The sequence below is a fragment of the Panthera leo genome, chromosome A2, assembly GCF_018350215.1.
Source record: "Panthera leo isolate Ple1 chromosome A2, P.leo_Ple1_pat1.1, whole genome shotgun sequence".
In the NCBI taxonomy this organism is placed as follows: Eukaryota; Metazoa; Chordata; class Mammalia; order Carnivora; family Felidae; genus Panthera; species Panthera leo.
Window position 1 is genome coordinate 80221501 of NC_056680.1, and position 26436 is coordinate 80247936.

Genomic DNA, 26436 nt, shown 5'->3' on the forward strand with positions numbered 1-26436 from the left:
GCATATACACATGTATACGTACACACACGTATTTTAGGTGGAGGGGGTTACCAACGAGTGTGTATTTTATCTTTTAAAATGGGATACAAAGATGCTAATCTAGATACAGTTGGGCAGAAACACCCAAATTTTTCAAATAATTGTCGGTTTGATGTGTGGTCAGTTAGATTTTCAGCATGTAACTGAGATGTCAAGATTCTCCAGAGTCTAGAATATGTTAGTCCTGAGTGAGCTCAAGACATCCTCCAGTGTGAGTCATCTCAAATTGGTGCATAGAAGTATGTGGCTATGTGAAAACATGGTAAGACTTCAAACAGCGTGATCTAAATGCTTGTTTCTCAAAATATTACAAAAACATACATCTTCAGTTATTTACCTGAGTATTTTATTATATGCATAACACCTAGAAAGGGTTCATCCTATTTCATACCTCACGAGAGACCAGGGCAGGCTTGGAAAAATTTTTCTTACCAATTTCGCAAAAAAGAAAAATGGAAGACAGAAAAGAATGCTGGTTGGATTTTATGAATGAAGAGCTTTCATTTTTCTCTTTGAAAATGTTCATATTTTAAATACTTCAACTCAATACTCAAAGCATTACATTGTCCACTTTTTCTTTGAATTAAAATGTATCCAGCTCTTGCTATTTTGCATTACTTATGAACATTGAACTGCAATAAAAACAGTCTTTATGGTGCCTGGGTCTCAGTATTTGGGCGGGGAGGATAACTGTGGTGCAAGACAAGAGGGGATTTGGTGGCGGCTGAACAAGAAAGAATTTTAAAGGGATGTGCTGAGGATCCTAATTCGATTTTATTTTTAGAAATACCTCACTTCACCAGAAGTCTAACAGGAATTTTACTGAAATTTTAAACCATTAATTTACAAGATGAAGTATTTCTCTTTATGAAACCAATGGTGTATATATTTTTCTTTCTGCTTTACTGCTTCACTGGCCATTAAAATCACTAATTCTTGATTAACTTGAAATTGAAATCAACTCAAATGGCAAAGCAAAACCTAAGACATCAGATGCTTCTTCCACTTTAAAAAAAGTTTGGCCAAAGTGGTATTATTTATTTGATGTGGTAGGAAAAAAACAACATGTAAACACATGTGGTCCTGTGCCTAGATGGGCTATTGTGATGAGGGGCAGAAGAGCAGGAAGGTGAGGAACACAGGCGACAGAGCCGACACACCTGGACGTTCAATCCCAGCTCCAAGTCAATCAGGTAGGAAAGCTTTGCAGGCATTACATCAACATGCATGAGACCCGCCTCACCGCGTGGGAGGATACAATCGGCACCCATACAGCCCACAGGCCAGCATATGCCAAGAACATACGTGGTCTAAGCAAGCACTTGAGGAGATGGGACCCTTAAATGGTAGCACTTCAAAAACAGTCAACAGACACTGTAATAAGCATTTCTGCCAAATGACATCAGATATCACCTTTCACTGTACTACAGAAAAAAGACATCTGAAAAAAGCATACAATTTTGAAATGCTTTATTTTTACGTGTTTAATGGTTATTAACAAGTCTATTTAATAAGGTTAGGATTCCAATGAAAAGTGTTTTCGTGAAAGTCTTCAGGGGTCAGTTGTATGTCATATAGCGGGGAGTAGCACTGAATTTGGCATAAGACTTAATGACCTTATTTACAGCCTCCAGGAAATCCTTCTCAGTAGCAATTTTTCGCCGTGCTCTGATAGCAAACATACCAGCTTCTGTGCATACACTTCTAATCTCAGCACCTTTCGAACAAAAAGAAAACAACAGGCTTATTAAAGCAGCCTGAACACACAGACCGGCAAGTACAGTAAGCAAGACCTTTTCACCTACCAGTGCTATTTGGACACAGTCGTGCTAACAGTTCAAATCTGATATCTCTTTCCACGCTCATTGAGCGAGCGTGGATCTTAAAAATATGAGTCCGACCCTAAAAATAGGGGAATTAATAAATATTAAAATGGAAAGACATCACGAAATTTCAAGAATCCCTTCTCTAAAACGAAATGATTTTCTTACCTCTAGATCAGGTAAGCTAAATTCAATCTTTCTGTCCAATCTCCCTGGCCTCATCAGTGCTGGATCCAAAGTGTCAGGTCTGTTAGTGGCCATCAGCACTTTAATGTTACCTCGAGGATCAAAACCGTCCAGTTGATTGATCAGTTCCAGCATCGTTCTCTGCACTTCGTTGTCTCCTCCAGCACCATCATCAAAACGAGCCCCTGGGAAGACGAAAAATAAGCTCTTCGTGTCCACTCAGGACAGCACTATGTGTAACCCAGAAGTATTACAGATCTCAAGTCAGGTACTCCAGCTCAAGTGAACGTCTCACTTTTAAGCATATTCTGTAAGAACAGCCTACTTTACCGGAAAACTAAATTAGAAGGTGAATCTTTGAAAAGGACTCCTCATAGATATTTAAAAGGGGCTCCTTTCAAGTATTTTTTAAGTCCTCTTTGAGGAATTTTGTTTTTTAAATCACTCAAGAACACCTCCATTTCTAACACCATATACATCTGGATAAGGCAACAGAATCCATGCAAACTTTAGCACTCCAATGGTGTCTGACTGTATGTAAGAAACTGTCATACTCTAAGTTTCTCCAAACAGTCCTTAAAAATACAGCTACATCCATAATACAGTAGAACTGTACAGCTTACATCACGCTGATTTAGATGTGTTAGAGTACTCTAGATTGTCAATCTCTCATTTCAACCAACATAGCAAAAAAAAAAAAAAAAAAAAAAGGCCTCCAAATATATATTTTCCTTTTTAAGTTGTATAAATACATATTGTTGTATTAAGGTATTATGTACACTATATAAAACAAAAAAATTGGAAAACTTTTAAATGAGATTAAAAGTATGAAGAAAAATTCTAGATTTTCTTCCTGCACACTAATACTATTTGATACACAGTCTACTTTGGACACTACCTCTTCAGAGCATCCTGACATCATCATAAGGCTTATTCCAAAAATTCTATAAAGGAAACTTCAGAGTCACAACACTAAATCGATACACTGTGGTCACATTATGGCTGGCCCTTGAAGACATTAACCACAGAAGCATCCAAACTCAACAACACTCATCTGTCTAAAAACAAGACTCGGGGTAACCTAACTGCAGTCCCCAAACAGCATTACAGGGTGCAACTATATTTTCAAGTCATTTTTGTCACTAAGTTCATTAACTGAAACATATGCCAATTCCTCCAGCTATTAAGAATGATTACTCTCAAAGACTATTGTAACAGTTCAGGCCTCCAGAAGAGTAGCTTTCAAGGTCTATCTCATTTATGACTTACTTCAAACCAAACACCCATAAAATTAACAAGGTATGAATTATCATTCCCTTTATAAGGCAAGTGAACAGAGTCTCAGAGTTAGAATAACCTGTCCAGATCCCACAGCTAATATTTTATTTCATCAAATCGACGAAGCCAACAAGAACATTCTTTTAGGTATACTTCATGAAAAACCACCACCAATTAAATTATGCCCCAAAGCTTTCTGATCACATTAAGTGAAGCTGTATCCTAAGTTGAGAGTTGTTAAAGTGTGAAAACAAGGGTCATGTGAATGAAATTAGGAAAAGTACAAAGATAAAGACTTGGAGAAATAGCAATGCTCTGTTTCTTTTTTCCTAATAATGTATCTCTACTGGTTATTAGGTCTGTAGCTCCGACACGCCAGAGCTCATACAAGAGCTGGAATTAAAATTTTGTAAAAGATTAACGTATCAAGAGAACTCTACACATATTACTTTAAAACACTCACGAAACCCAATCCTACAGTAGTACTCTAATATACTGCCCATACCTCCAATAGCATCAATTTCATCAAAGAAGATAAGGCAGGCTTTTTTTGTTCTGGCCATTTCAAAGAGCTCCCGAACCATTCGAGCCCCCTAATGAGAAAAATAATTTAATTCAGAGTTGGTTTAAAAAAACTTTTAAGTACAGTAAGAAATTATGCTTCAAACCTTTCAATATTCCTAACAGTGTTCTCAACTATTATTACCAAAAGCTTTTTCAAAAAAAAAATGAAATTTGTTACCTATTCCATCATATTAATCTCATTAGCTTCAAAACAGTATTAATTTCATGATTCTTTACCTATTAAATAGCCAATAACTTCCAGACTTGAAGAGATCAAATTAACAGTTAAATGCACCATTTCAATCAGTTAAACTTGAGGAAATAAAAAATGGCACCTGATTTATCACTTGGCATTTCTGATCACCAATTTTAATTTGTAAGTTTTGATCAAGGAATAAAATTATACCTTAATACAGCTCCTTTACTAATTCTTATTCTAAGTATATGAGTTGTTAATGCTTCAGATGCAATATGTACAGCCCTAGACTTCCTCTCTAATGAGAACATATATACACATGTATACGTATGTGTGTGTCACACATATACAGACAACTATGTTCTTTCTCAGTAGAATATGAAACGTTGCCTCTGAAATAAAAGTACACTTTTAAATGCACAATTCACCACGTTTCTGGGGTCTTACACACCAAGTCTGTAGAAAAGGTCCCAGCATACTGATTAAAAATTTTAAGCAGTTTAGTTCCAGTGACCACAAGGAAAGGCTGGTGGCTTCTGAACTACTAATTACAAACCATCAATCAAAAAAATTTCAAGTCTCAGTCCTTCAATGTGGAATTGATGAGGGAGTGCGGGGCAAGCTGAGGGCAAAGTATAGGCTAACAGCAACCCCCACCTCCCGGTGGACTATGTGTAGTAACCCTCGGACACTCCTCGCTACCCAAGAACAAAGGAAAAGGGTTTAAGTGCTTGCCATGGTAATGTGGGAAACAAAAGCAAATGAAAAATTAAATTCCCTTACTGCCTACAGCCCATAGACAAGTCCTTGAAACCAGCAGAGTGACCTCCCTCTAGGAGCTCAGCTGCCTAGATGTACTTTGCTAGGAGCAAAAGTGAATCTTGGCTTAACAATATCCCAACCTCAAGGATCCTGTAAGTCTACTTCCTTTATCTCAACTGCCCCAAGATAAATAATGGCAATCATACTTCAAGCTTATGGCCCCCCGATATACATTTGAAGGGTCTCATGACTGAGGTTTTATTAAACAGTAATAAATGGTGTTTCCCTAACAACAGCTAACCTCTCATGGTCTTGGAAACCTTATTTCCAAAATGCCAGAGACTTACTCTATCCCTGACCGCCCCCAACCTGAGGGTATATAATGAGTTACCCATCACAACCCCAGTGCAGCTCTTCCTGCCCACAGGTCTTGTCCCCACCTTTCTGCACCAAAGATGTCTTCAAGAATTCTTTCTTGGTCGTCAGCTCTGGACCCCACGAACCCCATCACCCCAAAACTTCATCAGAACTGCTATTCCACATTATAAATCTTTCATGGGGCTACATATGTTTTGATCAATTTACTTTACCTCACCAACGTACTTCTGTACAAGTTCAGATCCAATAACTCGAATGAAGCAAGCATCTGTCCTGTTAGCAACTGCCCGAGCACAGAGTGTCTTGCCTGTACCCGGTGGGCCAAAGAGCAGCACACCCTTGGGAGGCTCAATGCCAAGGTTAACAAACCTCTCCGGCTGTGAGGGAGACAGGATTTTTACATTTATTACTTAGGTATGATAAAAACAAAACTACTTCTATATCATATTTAAATCAAAATTATTGACTCCATAATCAATATACTTAATAAGAATTTTACTTATTCTAAGACATAAGATCTAAACTAGACTCATATCAATACATAATGCTGAACAGCTTTTAAAGGTATTTCTCCTTAACAATACATTTTTCCCTCTAATTTAAAAAAAAGTACTGTTTTAAAAAACAAAAGAATTATGGTATTTAATATTCTAGTTTTCCATTATCCTCCTCAGCTTAATTTGATTCAATTTCCTCTTGGTATCATTAAAACACATGGTTCCTTCTACAATAACTTATATTTAACATCTTGCTAAAGGTTACACCTCAAACTCCTGTCACTCAAAATAGCAGATCTTTCTGCTTAGAGTAGGCCTGACCACTTGATTTGCTTTCTCTCCTGGGACATACTAATTCACCACTCCTCTATCTTCTACCCCCTCACTAAGGAAAATATAAAATTTTTAAAGCTATCTAATGACAGGCAATTTAAGTGCACAGACTCAGCCACTTACATGAAGTAATGGGGTTTCAACTACTTCTCGAAGTTTCTCAATCTGTTCTTTACAGCCACCCACGTCACTGTATGTGACATCAGGTTTTTCCTCCACCTAAGGATGAAAATGTAGAACGTAAAAAGCCACAGGCTTTTGAATACTAGTTCAAATGTTCTATCCAGTAGAGCAGACCCAATACCCTAAAAGGAAAATCAGACTCCTAACAAGTAAGAATTTTAACAAAAATGGAATACATTGTCCAGTGTCCTAGAACCACTTGCTGTTATTACTTGCTATGATAACCAGTAAAAGAGACAAACCAGAAAAAGAAAGACTGATAAAGACTTTCTCATCTGAAAAACTGCTTAAAACATTTTCGCAGCTCTTCAGTATATGCCCACATATTGACAGGTTTCTAGTCAATATTTCTAGTCAGCCTTTGAGATGGATGCAACTGTATTCAAAGTCATGTCATTCCTCTTCCCTCCCGCATTTTCTTACCTGCATCATGGTAACTGTTGGGTCAATCTTGGGAGGCAGCGGAATGTGAATTTGATACTTATTTCTGTCCACACTAAAGAGATAAAAAAATATCCTCACTCAATACATTCAAAAAATTTACTAAGTTAATTACATGTATCGTATATAACTTCCTTAATCCTAACTATCCTAGAGCAAGTTCTTCCTCTTCTTACACCATGTTACTTTCAACAGACTGGTAAACTCAACTCTAAAATCCTGCACTTCTTTGAGTAGGACATTTTTTTTTTTTTTTTTTTTTTTTTTTAATATATGAAATTTACTGTCAAATTGGTTTCCATACAACACCCAGTGCTCATCCCAAAAGGTTCCCTCCTCAATACCCATCACCCACCCTGCCCTCCCTCCCACCCCCCATCAACCCTCAGTTTGTTCTCAGTTTTTAACAGTCTCTTATGCTTTGGCTCTCTCCCACTCTAACCTCTTTTTTTTTTTTTTTTTTTCCCTTCCCCTCCCCCATGGGTTTCTGTTATGTTTCTCAGGATCCACATAAGAGTGAAACCATATGGTATCTGTCTTTCTCTGTATGGCTTATTTCACTTAGCATCACTGAGTATGACATTTAAAGCCATTCACAAAAAGCCCCAGTGGGGGTGGGAGAAAGGAGGTGGGTGGGAGGTCAGGAAGCTGATGCAGAAGAAAGGATGTCCAACTGTAGTACTCTACTGCACAGTATCCCTGTATTCCGTGGCACCCAGCCCATTCATTCAAAAGAAAGCCAAGGATGTGAATGTGACATGGTATCTTTAACGAAAGCAGAGTATAAGTAGAATCTTACCCAACTCTCATCCCTTCTTCAATGTCAGTAGGTGCCACCTGATCACTAAGGTCCACCACAAACTTGGCAAACTGCTTCACGTTGATAATGTACTTTGGGTCCTCCGAATCAGCATTGATGATCTTTGTACACCTAACAGAGCAAAAGGCTTGATTAAAGAACCTAAACCACTAATAATGAATTCAAGTAACTGGATTCTGTCCTGGGCAAGCAGTAAACTGATGAGCAGGTGTAAATGAGAACTGCAGAAATTAGGCCACTATTAAAGATCTTTTTCTATGGAGTATGCACAACCCCAAGGGTCCACTCCACTTTAGCTAAACTGGAAAATTTTCAAAAGATACACTGCCCTAGAAAAGTAAACCCAAATATTTCAACATTAAGAAGTTCTCTATGGGCGCCTAGGTGGATCAGTCGATTAAGCATCCAACTTCGGCTCAGGTCATGATCTCAGTTTGTGAGTTCGGGCCCTGCATCAGGCTCTGTGCTGACAGCTCGGAGCCTGGAGCCTGCTTCAGATTCTGTGTCTTCCTTTCTCTCTCTGCCCCGCCCCTGCTCACGCTCTATCTTTCTCTCTCAAAAATAAAATTTAATTAAAACAGTTTTTTTTTTAAGTTCTCTAATTTTTTTTAAAGTCTATTTATTTATTTTGTGAGAGAGAGAGAGAAAGAGAGAGAGCAAGTGGGGAAGGAATAGAAAGAAAGAGAGAATCTCAAGCAGGCTCTGCACCACCAGTGCAGAGCCCACTGCGGGGCCCGAACTCACAAATCACCTGATCATGACCTGAGCCGAAGTCGGACGCTTAACCCACTGAGCCACCCAGGTGCCCCAATAAGTTCACTAATTTGATTTTCTTAACTATGTTTGTTTATTTGTAATACTCTTCTATATCTTAAGTTACTCTCCATTTTATTTTCCCATTGGAAAGACAGTCATTTTACATCAAGTAATGTGTTTTCATTCTTTCCTGAGTTTATACTTCAAATCCATTTTTATCATTGTTGCTATTTTTAACTTAAATGTATTTTAATTTCTTTTTCTGTGTGACATGGTGAAGGCAAATCTGTAATACCATGTACATAATAATAGCAAGTAGTCTAGGGCGCCTGGGTGGCTCAGTTGGTTGAGAGTCTGACTCTTGATTTCAGCTCAGGTCATGATCTCAGAGTTGTGAGATCGAGACCGGTATCAGGCTCTGCACTGTACATGGAGCCTGCTTGAGATTCTCTCTCCCTTTTCCCTTACACAGGCAGGTGCTCTCTCTCTCCCTCTTTCTCAAAAAAAAAAAAAAAAAAAAAAAAAGACTCAAAGATAAAGTTAAGAAAATCTCACAAAAGTAGACCAAAAAGACCAAAAACAAACAAATAAAAAAAAAAACAAAAAAAACGCAGGAGAGAAAGATTAGCATATTAGTGGAGATATCCAGGAGGCCCAATTTCCAAAGAATAGAAGTCTGAAGTCTGGAACAGAGGACCAAGAACATGGGAAATCAGTAAGCAATAGTTTCAAGAAAAACCACCACCGTGAAGGGCAGGAGAGCCCAGCACCGTGGATGAAATGGATCAGTACTGAGGCACGTAGTCATGAAAGTTCAGAACCACGAGAACAAGGAGACCCTATGACTTTCAGATGAAAAACAGGTCACATGTACGGGACTGGGAATCAGAACAGCTTCAGACCAACAATACCAGGAGCTGGAGGACAATGGAATGCTGCCTTCAAAATTCTGAAGAAGGAAATTTATATCAGCCAAGAACTTTTCAGACATACGTAGTCTCCAAATATGACATCCCAAAAAAAGAAAAGAAAAAAAAAAAAAAAGGGGGAGAAAAAAAAAAAGGGGAAAAAAAAAAAAAAAGAAGGAAAAAAAAAGAAAAAAAAAAAAACAACAAATATGACATCCCAACTGACCTCTTTCAGGAAGCTACCAGAGAACAGAGCCCACCTAATGCGGGTGTAAGTAAACCAAAAAGACAAACTCATGGTACATAAACAACAGGAGAGAGGCAAAGGGAACCTGCAGGGAAAGAGGTCACAGGATGGTTGTGATTTCGTAGGTGGAAGGGGCCACCAGTAGTGCACTGAAGCAGGTTGGCAAGTGCTGGGAAAGACTTCTTCAGGAAAACGGACCAGAGAGAATCCTGGTGCAGAGGACACACCCGAGGCATATGTGAGAAAAAACCTGATGGACTTAACAAATCTGAAGACCAATTTAGTTGAGTATTTATATACATAGAAAACCAGGCAAATAAGAAAACGAGATGGTTATGACAAGAAAAATAAAAACTGGTACAAGAAAGAAAAAGCGATCAGTTTATTTACTACTTGCCTCTTTATAAATAGCACTACTTAGCCACAGTTGTGAAATCAATGAATACTGATCTAACCAAATTTTTAATGTAATTAAGGATGTAGGATAGGAAAAGTATCCTATCCTATTGGGATGATGACAGAGGAAACAAAATGAAATCCTCAGGCCAAGAGATGATAGCTAAAGCTAAAAAAAATAATCAAGATGTAATCTACAATACACAAGATTTTGCATTGTCCATAAGAATCATGAAGGTAGAAATCAAAATAACCAGCTAAAAATTTTGAAAATAGGTGTCTCTAGGGAAGAGGAATTGGGAAAGACAACTATTGTTACAGAATTATTTAACTCCTTAAAACCATGATAGAACTGAAAAATAAACCAAAATAAATGGGAAAGACAGAAAAAGGGAGTAAGGGATAAAGGAAAAGAGGAAAGGAAAAATAACCTTTACCATAGTAAAGAGATAAAATGAAAATAAAATTTCCAATGATTAGAATAAAACACAAAAGAATACAATCTTGAATTGGGCTAAGGCTTCTTGAGCAACATTCAAACCCAAAAGGTATAATGAAAATGTTTACATATTTTATTTGCCTCCTAAAAACTTTAAACATTAGTACAACAAAAAGTAGCAACAAGTTAAAAGTCAAGCGACAGAATGGGAAAAAAATATCTGTAGCATATTAAAGAAAAGATAAATACGTACAATATGTAAAGTGCTCCTAAAAATTCACAAGAAACAAACCAATAGAACAAAATATGGACAGAAAAATACAAATGTTTAATAAGTATAAGAAGCAGCTATCACACCAGTAATCAGCACAATGCAAATTAAGATGAGATTTTTTCCCCCACATGGCAAAAGTGTAAAAATTGATGATCACATATCTTATATTGATCAGGCAAACAGGCATTTGCCTCAAAACCTCATGTTAAGGAGTATGAACTGGTCAAATCACCTTTTTCCAGATTTTCCAAACTGTAAATCCCTTTGACCTCATAATTCCACTGCTAATAAGCTATACTAAGAAATAAATGCACACACAGAGAAATATTTAACATGAACATTCAATGTAGCACCATGAAGAATCACAGAAATTGTAAACAGACCAACATCTACAGAATATTACATAATTTTTAGAAACCAAGAGAAACCAGAAATAGAGGTACTAGAAAAAAAAAAAAAAAAATCAGGATATGTTTCTTTGCATGCAAATAAAATATATACATGAAGACATAGGACGACTAAGAGGACCAAACTATTTTCAGTTGTAGCTGAAGAAGGGGCAGTGGGACAGTGAAGATGGGAAGGAAGGTTCTCATGTCTTCATCTGCTCTTTCTGTATCATTTGAATTTTTATATGATTATGTCTTTACCTACTTCTTGAATAATTATTGAAGGCATAAAATTTAATCCCAGATACTTCTGGAGAAAGCTTTATTTATGCAGAATGTGGAATAAAAAACTTTTATGAACTATTGCATTATACCCCGGATTCTAAAAAGTGCTTGAGCGTACAGATAAGAATAAATTTTCAAGGAGTGCTATGCATACCTCGCAACCTGCAAAGGCTGTTCACTCTGCAGTGTTTGCTTATCTGCAGCCAAATCCCAGAGTGCTGGTGGGGCCAGGCCAGTATCAGATTCTTTGATACCTACATAAAGAAGGATAACAAAGGTTCACTGAAATGTTATGCATCACCTTGAAGCAAGCTTCCGCAGCCTCAGCACCAATGACGTTTTGGACTGAATACGTGGCAGTGGGGAGTGTCCTGTGTGTTACAGTCGGCAGCATCCCTGGCCTCTAGCCACTGGATGCCACCAGCACCACCTCCCCTTCAAGTCACGAGAATCAAGAGTATCTCCAGTCACTGCCAAATGTCCTGGGGGAAGGGGATGCTGGGGCAAAATCACCCCAGTTGAAAAACACTGCCCTAAAGTAGTCACAAGCCAAAATCCAACACCATATTTGACAAATACTATGAAACTTCACCACTCAAGTTTCCAACTCATGAGCAGAAAAGTTTCCAACTACTGGGCAATAGCCCACTTACTTAAGCAATACCATGTGAGACCACATTTTTATTCGCTAAAAAATTTTTACTTGTTTATTAGAGTTTACTGAACTTGTCTCTGACCAATAGAAACATTACTTGCTTAAAGGATGATGTTGTTGCTTAACTGCTTAAGCATTATATTTGGTTGTAAAAGGTAGTGAAAGATTACTAAAGGAGATCCAATTTCTTAACAGACAGGAAGGATAGTAATTTTTTTTGTCTATAATTCACGAAGGAATAACATCTGTATTTAAACTCCTTAGATGTAATTAACACATTACATTTAAAGATAAGAGACAAGAATAATGAAATACACACCAGTAAGCTCATTGATCTTCTTGAGAAGTTGTTGAATGTCATCTTCAACCTGCTTTATCTGCCTAGAGTAAGTGCTCTGACCCTAGGAGATAAAAATCACTGTAATTAGAATATCAAGACATCAACAATTTATGAAACTGCAGACAGAAACTTTTAACAGTTACAATCTCAATAGCTATTATTGTCCCAATGCTTGTGACGTGGAAATAGAGAGAGTATATCATTTTCAGAAGTATTCCCAAACTAATATTTTTGCCCAAAGACACAATGCACTATTATGCAAGGTAACAAATGAAAATCATGCTTGAAATTAACCCAACTACAAGCCCTAAACATTGAAACTTTCTATTTCAGATCTAATTCAGGTACATACATTTTAAATATAGTAAACATTTGTCTAAGTTATTTCAAATATCTTTCAATATAGCACCACACTTAATTACAAATAGTATAAAAAATGTATGCGCTTTGACATGCTAAATATTTGCTCTCTGATCTAATCTGGAGAGAAACTGTGGTATGTAACTTTTTTCAGTGAGGATTACTATACACTGCCAGACGTTCTCTTCTAAATATTTTGGGAGGCTACTACCAACAATAGTTCTTTCAACATAAAACATCTATACTTGGTAGACATTGAAAACGACTTACGTAAGTTTTCAGCAAGGCAATATCCCCCTCATCCAGAGCTAAAATAAGAGAGAATACATGAGATTCAAAAAGAGGAAAGTAGAGCTAACAATTCTCTTCTGTTCAATTTACATTCAGTAACTGAGTGAGAAAAACTATGCAAAGTTGTAATGATATAAATACAACCAACAACAAGTTCCTGGACTCCAGGAACTTTTAACTAATTGGGTGAAGGCAGAATTTTACAAAGTATATAACACAGCTGCTGAAGAGTCTCAAAGGGATGTGACACAAAAACAGGAAGCCCAAAGAACAGAGTTTGAGAATCAAAACGACCTGGGTGCTAGCAACCTGGGTGCAATTGCAACGTCATGCAATTGCCAGGTAATGTTGGAAAACCCACTTTAAGCATCAGTTTTGTCATCTTTGAGAAACAGAGATAACCATAATTTTACCCTCACAATGTTGCTTTAAAGGTCAGATAAGATATGGATGAAGAAGCACCTAAAACTCTATACACGTTAATCATAATTATATGCAAGGAATAAATCTAGTAATACATTTACAGAATGATGGCATACCCAGAGAAATGCACAGATGAGATATTAAACCTCTGTGACTCAGTTTTCCACCAGGTGCCTGAGTAGCTCTGAGGTCTGCAGTATCCTAAAACACTTTCAAGGCAAACAGTAGAGTGTGGGATGAAAGTAAAGAGAAAATCTCTTTGGTGGGGGGGAGGTGGAAAAGAAGAAAAAAAAGTGCTAGGAGAGGTTGAAGTTGTTTAGGAAGGGAAGAGAGAAAAAGGGAAAAACAACAACAACAACAAAAACACTGCAAGAAGATTTTTTAAGTAGCCTGTCAGGAACAAAAGAAGAAAAGAGCATAAAGATGGAACTAAAAGGGGAAGAAATCCTGTGAGCTCCGTGTGCGTATCACCTGCACTGTGAGAAGTGCCAAGTGGCGGTGTTCTCTACAGAGAGTAATTTCACATTTTCAAAATTACAACTCCACTTCCAACATTCACCCTCCCGCTTGTGTTTGTGTCTGTGATAAGGTACACGAACAAGGTTATTCACTGCTCTAGAATGGCCACCAGATTGAAAGACACCTACATGTGCATCACTAAGGATTAATTATATGTATTACTACTCACCCAAAAAAGTGGGATACTATGCAGATGCAGACAGGCAGACAGCACTGACTCCTTACATATAACGATATGAACTTATCCCTAAGACACATTAAAATCCGAAAATGTATATATACAATTCGCTACATTTTATGAAAGAACAAACCCTTGATATGCACAGAAAATGTCTAGAAAGATAACGCAAAATGGCAACACTAGTTGCCTCGGTGGATCATGCATGCACGCCTGGGGCCAAGGACCACTTTTTCAATGTGTCTTTTTTTTTTTTTTTTTTTTTTTTTTTGAGACAGAGAGAGACAGAGCATGAACAGGGGAGGGGCAGAGAGAGAGGGAGACACAGAATCTGAAACAGGCTCCAGGCTCTGAGCTGTCAGCACAGAGCCCGACGCGGGGCTTGAACTCACCGACTGTGAGATCATGACCTGAGCCGAAGTCGGACGCCCAACCGACCGAGCCACCCAGGCGCCCCTCAATGTGTCTTTTTTTATACATTTAGTGTTTTGAATCACATGAATAAATTACGTAGTCAAAGAAATGTTTTTTTGTTTTTTTTTTTTAAGGAAAATTACTTCTCAGGATCCTGACTACACAGTGACAGCACCAAGCCATCCCACTTGAGGGGGAGGAGGGGCAGAAAGAGGATACAGGTGACCAAGCACCACCAGGCAGGGAAACTTTTCAAGGCCTGCAAGACCAAGCAGGGTGAGTAACTTCATCAGGACCTGAGCTGAACATGAATAAAAATGTCGATCAGCGAGAGATGAATACAGAACTTGGAGTAGCATGAGGGACACAGAAGAGGCAGCCAGGGTAAGCCGGCTGCCGCCCCCGACGAAATCATCGGGGGCACAAAAGGGACACAGGGCCGAGTGGCGAGCGGGACTCCAGCCTCTCCTCCGGGGCCAAGCCTGGCCCTGCTCCGGCCCGGAGCTCCTGCCTATGTCAACTGACCTCGGATGGGCTTGTCGTCCTTCTCATCCTCTTTGGTTTTCCGCTGATCGGCACCGAGGTAATCCGGCATTTTAGGAGCTCCAAAGGCCTCAGCTCTTAGGTGATTACACAGCACCTCTCTCGCTTCCGGTGGTGCCGCTCTTTCCTTTCCTCACCGGAAGTAAGCTGAGCTCTACGGATCCTTTTACTCTGCGCACGAGAACCGGAAGGAGCCCTGGGGGAGGCGGGCTCGTGTCCTGCTGCCGGTTCCGTGGTCCAGGAAGAATTCCCTGTGGGAGGGGAACACGGGTGGTCCCTGGCCCCTCACCATGGGGAGATTCCCTGAGCGACGGCCTTTTAAGACCAACCGTGGCTCAGTCCTGACTTTAAATCCTGATTTAGTCATTCATTTACTGTTCACTCTTGGGTAACTTCGTTACTCTCTCTGCTTTAATTTTTCCTTTGCCTCGCAGCATTGTGGAGGCTTTAAACAACTAGTGTTTTCAAAGTATCTGGCATATTAGATACGCATTAAGTAGTGGCTAGATCTACGAATACAGTGAAGAGATATGGAAGTTGTTCCTTAATTTGATGTTAGCGTGGGATGAGGAGATGAAGAGTTTCAATTTTTGAGCCTCCTGCCAAAGAAGAGTGGTGCCTCAGATACAGGAAAGTCCGGGAAAAGAGCAGGTTTTGAAATAAATTCGTTTAGGAGGTAAACAGGAATTGATAAATAACTGTAGAATTTGGAAATGAAAAGTCGGACCCGTCTTTGCGTTAAAGGACTCAGTGCATAGTGGAGAGACAACCTACTGGATGGGGAAAGTATTTGCACGTCATATATCTGGTAAGGGATTAATATCCTGAGTATATGAAGAACTACCAATCAACAAGAAAACAACCCCATTTTATTTTTTCAACCTTTATTTTTAAGAGAGAGAGTGTGAGCGGGTGAGGGGCAGAGAGAGAGAGAGAGAGAGAGAGAGAGAGAGAGAGAGAGAGAGAGAGAATCTGAAGCAGGCTCCAGGCTCTGAGCTGTCAACACAGAGTCTGATAAGTGGCTCAAACTCACAAACCATGAAATCATTACCCGAGCTCGAAGTCCGAGGCTTAACCGGTTGAGCCACCCAGGTGCCCCAGAAAACAGCCCCATTTTAAAAATAGGTCATTGTAAGACCAGATGGGGTGGGGGGGGCGGGGCGGAGAATGGATGAGGCAGGTGTGAGAATAAAATTAAGAAAGTGGAGTCAGGTTACTTTGAGTCTTAGAGCCTGTTTTAACAAGTGGTTGCATTAATAAAGAAAGGGGTTGGGAAACCTGGGTGGCTTAGTTGGTGAAGCAACCCACCTGGGCTGAAGTCATCATCTCACAGTTTGTGATTTTGAGCCCTGTATCAGGTGGGCTCTCTCCTGTCAGGGCTCTAGCCCAGAGTCTGCTTTGGATCCTTTGCGTCCCTCTCTCTCTCTACCCCTCCCCTGCTCTCTCTCTCAAAAAAAAAAAAAAAAAAAAAAAAAAAAAAAAAATATATATATATATATATATATATTTTTTTTTTTAAGCAAGGGGTCAGGGATAGCTTTAGGGGGAGTTGATTATCTTAGTTTTTGAAATGTCAATTGTGAAGTGACAATTTTGTCATGGGGTAGATAACGGGACAAATCAATGGATTTAACTGAAAATGTAATTCATAGAGAATAATTCTCTAACTTCCGGCGCTCTTTCCCAAAGGGTAGCACATCAAGTCTTTTATTTTGTGCAACCTATTCCAGATACTGGGGACGGGGAGGGGGAGGGCGGGGTGGGGGGGAAGCTTAGTGTGGAGGGGATGTGTGTGAATCTTCATCGACTGGTTTTCTTTTGCTAGTTCTTGCTTTTGACCGTAAGAAGGAATCATAATAAGCGTACAGTGGATTTTATTATACATTAAACAATTAAGTTCCAGAGTTCTGTAATTGGTAATATCTTAGAAGAAAAACAAAAACAAAAACAAAAACAAAAAACCTCATGCTTTTAGAACAGGGTAAAAAGATTGCCGGCCTTCCAGTAGAAGCTAACACTGAGGAGGTGTTCTTTGCCAAACGTTACAAGGATTAAACGAGACAACGCAGGTAAATTACTGAGTAATATCGCAACAAATACAGGCTGCCATTATTATTTATATAAGTGCAAGTATATTATAGGTATATGTACAAAATTCTCTATAGATGTATATAGACTACAATAATTGTTCCCAATATTAATGCATAGATATCTTTTCATTTTTTATTTATATAAGTAGAGCTACTTGAGAAGTTAGTGGTTAGTCTCGGGCAAATAGTGATTTAAAAATAAAAATAGCATAGTAGGAACTGCTTCAGAAAATTATGCTCCACGTATCGCACCTAGGGGAATAAAGTAATCCATTTCGCCGCGGAACTGAGGAGTCTAGGAACCTTTCTTTTGTGAGTCTTGGTCCCCAGCCGGATCCGTGTCATTAGAGTAACTAGGCTGCCGCACACGTTGGCGCGGTGTGTGCGGGTGGAATTGGCCTCCGCACCGCGAAAGATCCATCCCGGAAGTAGTTATTGGTCGTCTCCATGCGCCGGTTCCTGGGCGTCGTAGAGCCAAGGCGCGAGGCTCGGACCCAGAGGTAGAGCCGGAGGGGACGCTAAGCGCCCCCGGCCCAGGACGCTAACCGCTGCGCCTGCGGGGCCGGCCCCGGCGCCATCATGCTGCTCCTGCCGAGCGCTGCGGACGGCCAGGGCACCGCCATCACCCACGCTCTGACCTCTGGTACGTGCCCACTCAACCCCGGCTCGTCCCCTCTTAGCCGCCCCTGCCTCCGCCCTCCACCTGCGCGACCCCGAAATCTCTCCCTTCTTGTCCCTGGTGCCTGGCACCCGGACGCGTGGGCCATGACGAGTGACTTTTTGCTCCAGGCAAAAGAAATCCTTCTCCAGACTGGAAGAAGGGAGGGGGCGTCTTCTTTCTGCCCCGACAGTTCTTCCTCCTTTCGCCGCTGCTGACTCATGGATCGGGCAGAGCAGTTCGGGGCCGAACCGTCTAGTAGCCTAAAAAGGTTCTTGTAAGCATCTCCTTGCCTAGGTCAAGAGATTGCCCGCAGCGAGCTCCCACGTGCCTCGCGTCGTACAAAGCCTTGCTGCTGGTGCTCTGTTAAACATCTTTCTCCCTCTCTGTGTTAGTACCTTCTTTGATTTTTAAATGTCAAAGCTTAGAGACTGCTCCTCATACTCAAAACCTCAGTATGAAAAGACCTTTGCCGGTGATGCTGCTAAGATTTGTGTAGACAGACTTTGAAAGAGTCATTGAGAGTTGACTGCTTCTGTAGTTTCTTAAATTTATAGCCCAGGACAGTCGTGGGTATGGTAAACTTAGTCTCTAGTTTCAGCCATCCACGTTAATTACCATAGCCACTTAAAGAGACAGTTGTTGGATTTTGATCCTATCTCATGGCACGTGTTGTGTTCTGCTTGCGGAAGTCTCTGTGATCTTAAACTAAAAGGAAAGGCTTGAAAGGTGATGTCCTTAAAAGCCACACCCATACCAGACAGCTAGTACATCTTGAACATAGTGTTTGAATCCTCTCCTGTGTATGGTACAGGAAATCTTAATTTCCCAAACCAACTAAAGCATGAAAAATAAGTTATTTTTAGAAAATTGTGGCCATTAGGTACAATGGGAAACAACATTTGAGTTACTTATTGCTGGACAGGGCAAAGTCTTTTGCTTTTGCGTGGACTATGAAGTTAAAGTGTTCAGGGGTTTTTTCCCCTGACTCAGATGATTTTTTTTGAGTCGTTAATGTACAAATGTGCAGTGATTTATCTTCGTAAAACCTTACTTTGATTCAAGAGGTTGTGATTTTCAAAGTGGTTTCAAATATGGTTTTTCATTCAGTCTTCCAAGGAGCCATAGAAGATAAATATTGTTCCCATATTACGGTTGAAGACATCTCTGACTCATTGCACGTAGTTGCTAATTGTCAGACTTAGACTAAACCCAGAGCTTTTGATATCAGATCCAGAGCTTTTACCCTATAGCATAGCTGTGTTAGTTAAACCTCTTTAGCTGCTTGGAGAATTGTCTTCCAGAATCATTGCTAGTGAGTTCTTAAAATTTTTAAAAGCTGAATTCAAGGTTTTAGTTAAAATATTTTGAGTTGTTTTTAGAAAAATTTTTTGATGAGGTTAGTATTTTGGAGACAGTTTATCATTTATTGTTTTATTACAGTTATTGGTCTAACAGTAAAGCAGTTGGCAGCAGTTCTCCCTGTTCCTCGCCTTCCTCTCATACCTTCAGAAACGTATTTATTGTTGACGTTGCTGAATGCTTTGTCAGATAACTGAAAGAGGTGGATTGAATACTCTGAATACTAGGAAATGATTATTGCCAACCCTCATGTTAACTGGATTGCAGGCATACCTTGTTTTATGGCATTTTACTTGATTGTGCTTCAGTGATACTGCATTTTTTACAAATTGAAGGTTTATGGTAACCCTGTGTTGAGCAAATCCATCAGCACAATTTCTCCAGCAGTATTTGCTTACTTTGGGTCTCTGTCACATTTTGGTAATACAGTATCTCAGACTTTTTCATTGTTGTTTGTCATGGTGATCAGTGATTATGACTAGCTGACAGCCTGGATGATGGTTACCATTTTTGGGCAATAAAGTATTTTTCAATTAAGGTATGTCCATTGTTTCTTAGACGTTATATTACTATACTCTTAATAGACTATAGCATAGCATAAACAGAACTTTTATATGCATTGAGGAACCAAAAAACATATTTGATTCACTTTTTTGCAGTATTTTTGCTTTATTGTGGTGGTCTGGAACCAAACCTGCACTATCTCCCAAGTATCCCTGTACTGCAATTATTTCCTTAGTTGATGGTTTTAAAATTACATTCTGATGCTATCACTGTTTTGATCTTATTTATTGCCTTGAAATAGATTTATTCCATGCAATACATTGAAGCCTCTCTTAACGCTTTCAATCACAGCCTCAACACTCTGTCAAGTTGAACCTGTGGGAAGATGGTTTGAAGCTTTTGTTAAGAGGAGAAACAGGAATGCTTCTGCCTCTTTTCAGGAACTGGAGGATAAGAAAGAGTTATCAGAGGAATCGGAAGATGAAGAATTGCAGTTAGAAGAGTTTCCCATGTTGAAAACACTTGATCCCAAAGACTGGAAGGTACTTAATATCTGAATCTTTTGTTCAGTCAGATGCTTTGTTAGGCATAGGCAGTTTTCCCACAAGTTTTCTGTCAGTAAACCGTTTTAAGATGCTTCAGCAAGAGAACCATAATTGAGCACCTGTCTATTGTTAAGCTCTGAGTGAGATGGCCATAGGATACTGTCTCTGCTGGAAAAATCCAGGAAGTTTTCACAGAAAACATGTTTGAACTGGCCTTAAAAGAATGAGTAGCAGTTTGTGAAGCAGAGAAGGGAACAAAAGGTGATCTGGGCAGAAGGAATAGATCTGCAAAGACACAAAGGAGTAAAGAAGTATACTGCCTCTTCAGGGATTAGTGAGAGTAGAGTAGGATGCTTGAAGGATTGGTGGTGAGAATTTAGTCCTGAAACAGTCTAGACCAGATTCTTTTGTAGCGTCCTTTTTATGCCATGCTAAGGAAGGAACTCAGATTTTATTTTCAGGGCAGTAGGAAATCATCAAAAGTTTCTGAGCTAATTTTAGCAAAGTAATTCTCTTGGCAGTACAGAAAATTATTTGAAGAGGGAGGACAGGGCTGGAGGGGAAGTGAATGGTTTGCTATTGTAGGTCAAGTGCAATAATCCAAGCCTGCAGATGCATACTTGAGCTAAATTGTGGCCGAGCTTTGAGGAAGAGGCGCCACTGGCTTTTTTTTTTGGAGGTAGACTTGGTAGAGCTTGGTGACCTTGGCTGTGCCGTATAAGAGACGGAGATGTACTCAGAAGACCTCTGAGCATTCCAGGTTGAATGATCTGCCAGTGTCTGATATCAGTCACTAACACTGGGATGCAGGAAAAAGGAAGTTTTTGAGGGAATGTGGTGTTTGTGTTCAAGTTTGGCTATGTCATAATTGAGGTTCTAATATACTGGTGAAGTTTTCTAGTAGATGGTTAGAAATTGGTCTGTGACTCTGAAAGAGAATAGAGCCAACAACTTTTGCAAGTTGTTGGCAAGTCTTAGGTGGTAGTTGAAGCTGTGGGGAATTGAATGACATCAGTCAAAGAGAAGAATATAGACAAATAGGTATCATAAAGCCCTATTAAGTAGAGAACTAGTATAATATTTAAATATATATATATATGTATATATATATATGTATATATATATATACACTATGGAATTAGAGTGCCAGAATTCAAATCTGGCTCTGCCCATTTAATGTGGTGGGACCTTGGGAAAGTTACTTGAGAAGTCTGTTTCCTACGGTGAGATTGCTAACACCTCAAAGGAGTTTAGTGAGGATTAACGCAATGATGCGTGTAAAACACTTAACTTATCGCTTGACATAGGATAAATAATAGTGGATAATTTCTCTCTCCTCGATTGTAGGATTAAATAAGATAAAGAGTATGTGTAAAGCACTTAGAAAAGTAAGTGCTGAGAATGTTAGCTGGTTCACATATTGTCATTATTGATTTAAAAAAAAAAGGACTGAACATTGTGGAGCATGAATATTTAAGGTGTGGGCAGAGGAGAAGCAGCAAAGGATACTAAGAAGGGTGAAAGAAGTAGAAAGAAAACAAAAAGACATTTGTTAGTTCCACAAAGGTTTATTAAACATCAGGCACTAGACTTCCAGAAACTAAGAGAGGAAGAAGTCTCAAGAAGAAAAACACAGTCACCAGTGTCACTGCTTTGGAAGTCATCACATAACATGAATAATGATAAAAACCTACTGGGTTTGGCAAATGAAGCTTAGGAGACCACACTGAAAGCCATTCCAATAAAAAGGTTGGGATGGCGAGCGATTATAGTTGGGTTGTAGGAGACCACAGTGCAAAATACTCTTTTTCATAGCTGAGTTGTAAAGAAAATAAGAGAAAATAGTAACTTGAGGGAAAAGCAGGGTCAGGAGAATATAGAACTGGGGACCGTTGAGGTCTACAAGAGAGAAAAGAAAGAATGAAGAAAGTCTTTGGTATAGAAAAGAATAGATGATATGACAACAGGTAGCAGGGTTCATACATTTTGTTCAGTTGGTTGTTTCTTTTCAACAAACAGGATCAAGCATCTTCTATGTGTCAGACCCTGTTCTGGGTGCTGAGAAGTCAACTGAACAAGACAGTATCACTGCTCCCACATAGCTTGTATTCTAATGAGACAGGCAATAAGTAAACAACCAAAGATGTGGCCACCAAATGCTGGGCAAAGAAGTAGAACAGGATGATGTGATAGAGTGTCCATATGACTGCTTTAGAGTGAGTAGGTGGGGAAGGCCTGTGCAGTTGACATTTAAGATAAAACCTGAATGACACATAAAGATCCACAAGAATGCCATTCCAGGCAGAGATCTTGTGTGGGGGCAGAAAGAAGTTCGAAGTGCCAGGAACTGAAGGAGGCAAATAGGTGGTACAGAGTGGATAGGGGGTGTGAGGAGGTAAGGAGCAATAGTCACTGGAAAGCCAGTGGAGAGTTTGAAGCAATGACAATTTTTAAATACTTCAGGGGGAACAAGAAGGAGCAGAGATGGGCAGAGAAGGTTGTCTGTTTTAAATAAGGTGATAACATTTAAGCTGAGGCTGAAGGATGAGAAGATGGCAGCCACATGAAGAAGGGGGAATGTGCCAGGCTGGGGGGAGGAAGAGCTCGGTATCTGCAGTGAACTGCAGCACCAGTCTTGTATTTGGAAGTGAGTGATCGAGGTAGAGAGAGACAAGCCAGGAATAGTGAGAAATGGAGGTGCTTAGTGCATCTGGAGCTCAGAAGAGACGTCTGTGCTCCAGTGAACTGGGGAGTCATAAGTGTATTCTAGCCCTGGCACTGAATCGAATCACTTTGAACTGAAATGTAGAGAGATACAAAAGAAACCCCAGAACTGAGCTTTGCAGGTCATAGAGAAGCCAGTAAAAGTGGCTGAAAAAAGTTACTGGAAGGTGGGAAGAAAACAGAGTGAATGCACAGAAACACTAAAGAAAGATAATATTTTAAGGAATGAGTCAGCTGTGCTGCCACTGGGAGCTGAAGTCAAGTGAGGGCAGATGAGTGGTCTTGGATTTGGTACCTGGAAATTGATACTGAAGAGAGCAGCCTCATTGTGCCGGGGGTGGGAGTGGGTGGAACAGAACCAAACTGGAGTGGTTTGAAAATGAATGCGAAAGGAGGTAAAATGTGTGGACACCTTTTTCAAGAAGTTTAATGTTGACGGACAGCAGAGAGATGGAGAGAGTGGTAACTGGAAAGGGGGTCATGGATGTGTTTTTAAGGATGAGAACTAACAGCATCTTTTTATACAGATGAAGATAATCCACTTGAAGCTTGGGAGATCCCTGAAAGATGCTAGTATTTGAGGAGACGTAGAGAAGACAGTGCTCAGAACCAAGAGGAGGGGTGGAGTAGTTTGTCTCAGAAGGACAGACTTCTTCAGTTGTGAATGGAGGAAAAGGGGAAAGATGTATGGTTGCAGGTAGGGTAGTACAAAGATTGAGTAGGAATTTGAGTAGGATAATTTACATCTTATATTTAACTGGGAGGCAGGGCTGTTGATAAGAGGGTGGAGAAGGATCTGTGAGGGTTGAGGAGAGACTAGAGAAATAGTAACCTTAGGGAGTGGAAAGGTAAACCAGTTGGAATGATGGCCAGGCGTAATGAAAAAGCCCATCCACATGAACTTTGTAGTCCTGAATTTGAAGGGAAACCAGTCAGCTCTATTTAACTTTTTTCTCCCGTGTTTCATGCCCCCAACTCCCTTTTCTCCCCTCTCAGTTCTCCAGTACTAGACTCACCCTTTGAGTTCTGTAGGGAACCTTCACTCCAGTTGCTGCTTCAACTTGTCAGTTTGCAAGGATGTTAACGACAGCAGGTACTTCCTCTCCAGAGAAGCCTCATCTCTCAGTTTCTCAAAATTTCCATCCAGCCTACCTTTGCTCTGCATAGCTCCTGGTCCTATCCTTTCATTGTCCTGGCCCAACGCTGTGGGGCTGTGATAGTGCTTCCCTCAGTTCTGAAATCTCTTGATTTAAGGATGGCCATAGGATATTACTAGGTGTTAGGAGAAAAATGGGCTCAGTGGTCAAGTAAGTTAAGAAAATGCTGGGTTTTGCAGGTTTCTGTTTGGTTGGTTTTTTTTAATTGCAAGACTTCTCAGAGCCTTTGATTTATATGCATACAAATCATCAAGAAGGCTGTATCACAATACACATTTCCCAGACTTACATACCACAGAATCCATTATATATAGAATGTCTCCTATTATGGGATTCTCACTTTGGGAAGCACTAAAATGGGTGCCAGCACAAGGGATATCAGCTCCATTTCACACTTGACTTCCTTTTGTGTCTTTATCAGAACCAAGATCATTATGCAGTACTTGGACTTGGCCATGTAAGATACAAAGCTACACAGAGACAGATCAAAGCAGCTCGTAAGTACCTAGTTCTTTTGAAATAATCCAGTATCTGGTATAGGAAATGTTAATCCTTTTGAAAAGATCTGCATGATCATATTCTGTAGCCATAAATCTAGATTCAACAGCATTTGTCATATGGTCATAACAATGTATAACCCATAGTCTGCTTTACCTTCAGAACCAGAAAGCAATCAATCTCATGCATGGACAGAAGGTGGGTGGGTGTGTTTGTGACCAAGATAAAGAACATTCTTCTAAAAGCAACCTTTTAAAAATTAATATTTCACTTCCTTTCAGTAATACAGCCAGCTGTATTTAGTGGAAGCTGCCTTGTTAGGTTTTCTGATATTATTTTGTGGTTTGGGGTTACATTTTTGTTGATCCCACCTGTCTTTTCTGTCCAAAAAAGAATTATCTGATGTTTCACTGTTTTTTTTCATTGACAAGATGAAAAATTTCAGGGAATTGTAGGAGCCTAGTCTTCATGTGCCTTATAAAACACCATCCCGGGGCGCCTGGGTGGCCCAGTTGGTTAGGCGACCGACTTCGGCGCAGGTCATGATCTCATGGTTTGTGGGTTCGAGCCCCGTGTTGTGCTCTGTGCTGACCACTCAGAGCCTGGAGCCTGATTCAGATTCTGTGTCTCCCCCTCTCCTGCCCCTCCCCTGCTCACGCTCTGTCTGTCTCTCAATAATAACATTAAAAAAAAAAAATTTAAAAACACCATCCCATAGTGCCCTACACACCATTCGGTTCTCTTGGCTAGTAAAGTTTGATGAAAGAGGTGAAGGTGATTAGTTTTCTGTGTTCTATCTTAGGAGAATGTTCTGCCCTCCACTCTAGGGAATGGATATTAAGGTCAGAGGAGGTAAGATGCGGCCATATGGGAAAGGAGTTAGGGAGTCAAGGCCAGTCAAGAGGAGAAAGTATTACACTTGGAGGAAGGTCGCTGAATGAGACCCATCTCAATTTGAAAAATACTAGTTGAGACTAGGTATAGTTGATAAACTTAAAATTTTCCCCACTAATTGTTATGGTTAGGAAAATCACAAGAAACATTTTTAACAAGGTGAAGGAATTTATGAGATTATTTCAGATCTGTTATTCAGTTTCTTAAAGAACTGGCATGGTTTTAGACTAAGCATATGTTAATGCATATGAATAGTCATTGCAGTATACATAAATGCCAGGGAAGTTCATTTGCCATGGAAAAATATTTGCAAAGTCTTGCTATATGAAAGAACAGCATACAAATACCAAATGAGTCTTGATACATATAAATATGTGAAAGAATTAGAAGTGATTTAGAACTGTGAAAATAATTGATATTGTAAGGTGAAGGAATTGTCTTTTTTCTGTAAAGATAAAAAATGTACAACTAACTATGGGCTGTGTGGGTGGCTCAGTTGGTTAAGCGTTCGACTTTGGCTCATGTCATGATCTCATGGTTCATGATTTCGAGCCCCACGTTGGGCTCTGTGCTGAAAGCTCAGAGCCTGTACCTTGCTTTGGATTCTGTGTTTCCCTCTCTCTCTGTCCCTCCCCTGCTCATACTCTATCCCAAAAATAAATAAACATTAAAAAAAAGTTTTTTAATGTACAATAAACTGTAAAAGAAACATTCCTTTGTTTCTAAGCCCATTCTTTTTATTGGCATAATAGAAATGAATTTTTGAATACTCTGTAGCCTGAAATTTTTCAACCCCGATGAACAGATTGTTAACATTAAGTATAATTATAATTCACTCTCTGCCACTGTGTTGAATATTCTCAGTATTTATTCAAAAGGAAACTCATTCTCTTACCTCTGTCATTATAAAATAGACAGCGACTGCTTTACTGCTTTCTGAAATCTAGTCCAAAGGTAAAAATGCAGAGTTAGTGGTTACAAATATATAATTATTAGGACAGACAAACCTCATAAAAATATAAGTTTTAATGCATTTGGGATCCTTAGAGTTCTTACATCCTATTACATACACATAAAAGTTTTATTT

General features: G+C 39.6%; 2 protein-coding genes across 6 annotated transcripts in view; one reads left to right on the forward strand and one right to left on the reverse strand.

Annotated features, from left to right (window-relative positions):
- Positions 1-1492: 1492 nt before the first annotated feature.
- PSMC2 (proteasome 26S subunit, ATPase 2) lies at positions 1493-15063 on the reverse strand. Its single transcript, XM_042915979.1, has 12 exons — positions 14900-15063; positions 12820-12857; positions 12169-12250; positions 11349-11448; positions 7480-7611; positions 6663-6735; positions 6180-6275; positions 5439-5603; positions 3832-3919; positions 2031-2233; positions 1845-1941; positions 1493-1756 (listed from the first exon to the last, which is right to left on the reverse strand). Exons 1-12 carry the CDS (start codon positions 14967-14969, stop codon positions 1599-1601), a joined length of 1302 nt encoding a protein of 433 aa, XP_042771913.1. The 5' UTR covers positions 14970-15063; the 3' UTR covers positions 1493-1598.
- A 287-nt stretch (positions 15064-15350) lies between these two features.
- Positions 15351-26436, forward strand: part of DNAJC2 (DnaJ heat shock protein family (Hsp40) member C2) — a 38712-nt gene continuing 27626 nt past the window's right edge. Inside the window, exons 1-3 of one of the 5 annotated variants that reach the window (XM_042915932.1) lie at positions 15351-15725; positions 19883-20073; positions 24379-24454. In XM_042915932.1, the coding sequence (XP_042771866.1) occupies positions 15695-15725; positions 19883-20073; positions 24379-24454 (298 nt within the window). In that variant the 5' untranslated portion in view covers positions 15351-15694. Of the gene's footprint in view, positions 15726-17383; positions 17651-19882; positions 20074-24378; positions 24455-26436 lie in introns of those variants that run through there. The other 4 variants (XM_042915940.1, XM_042915922.1, XM_042915948.1 and 1 more) reach the window with 4 other exon arrangements.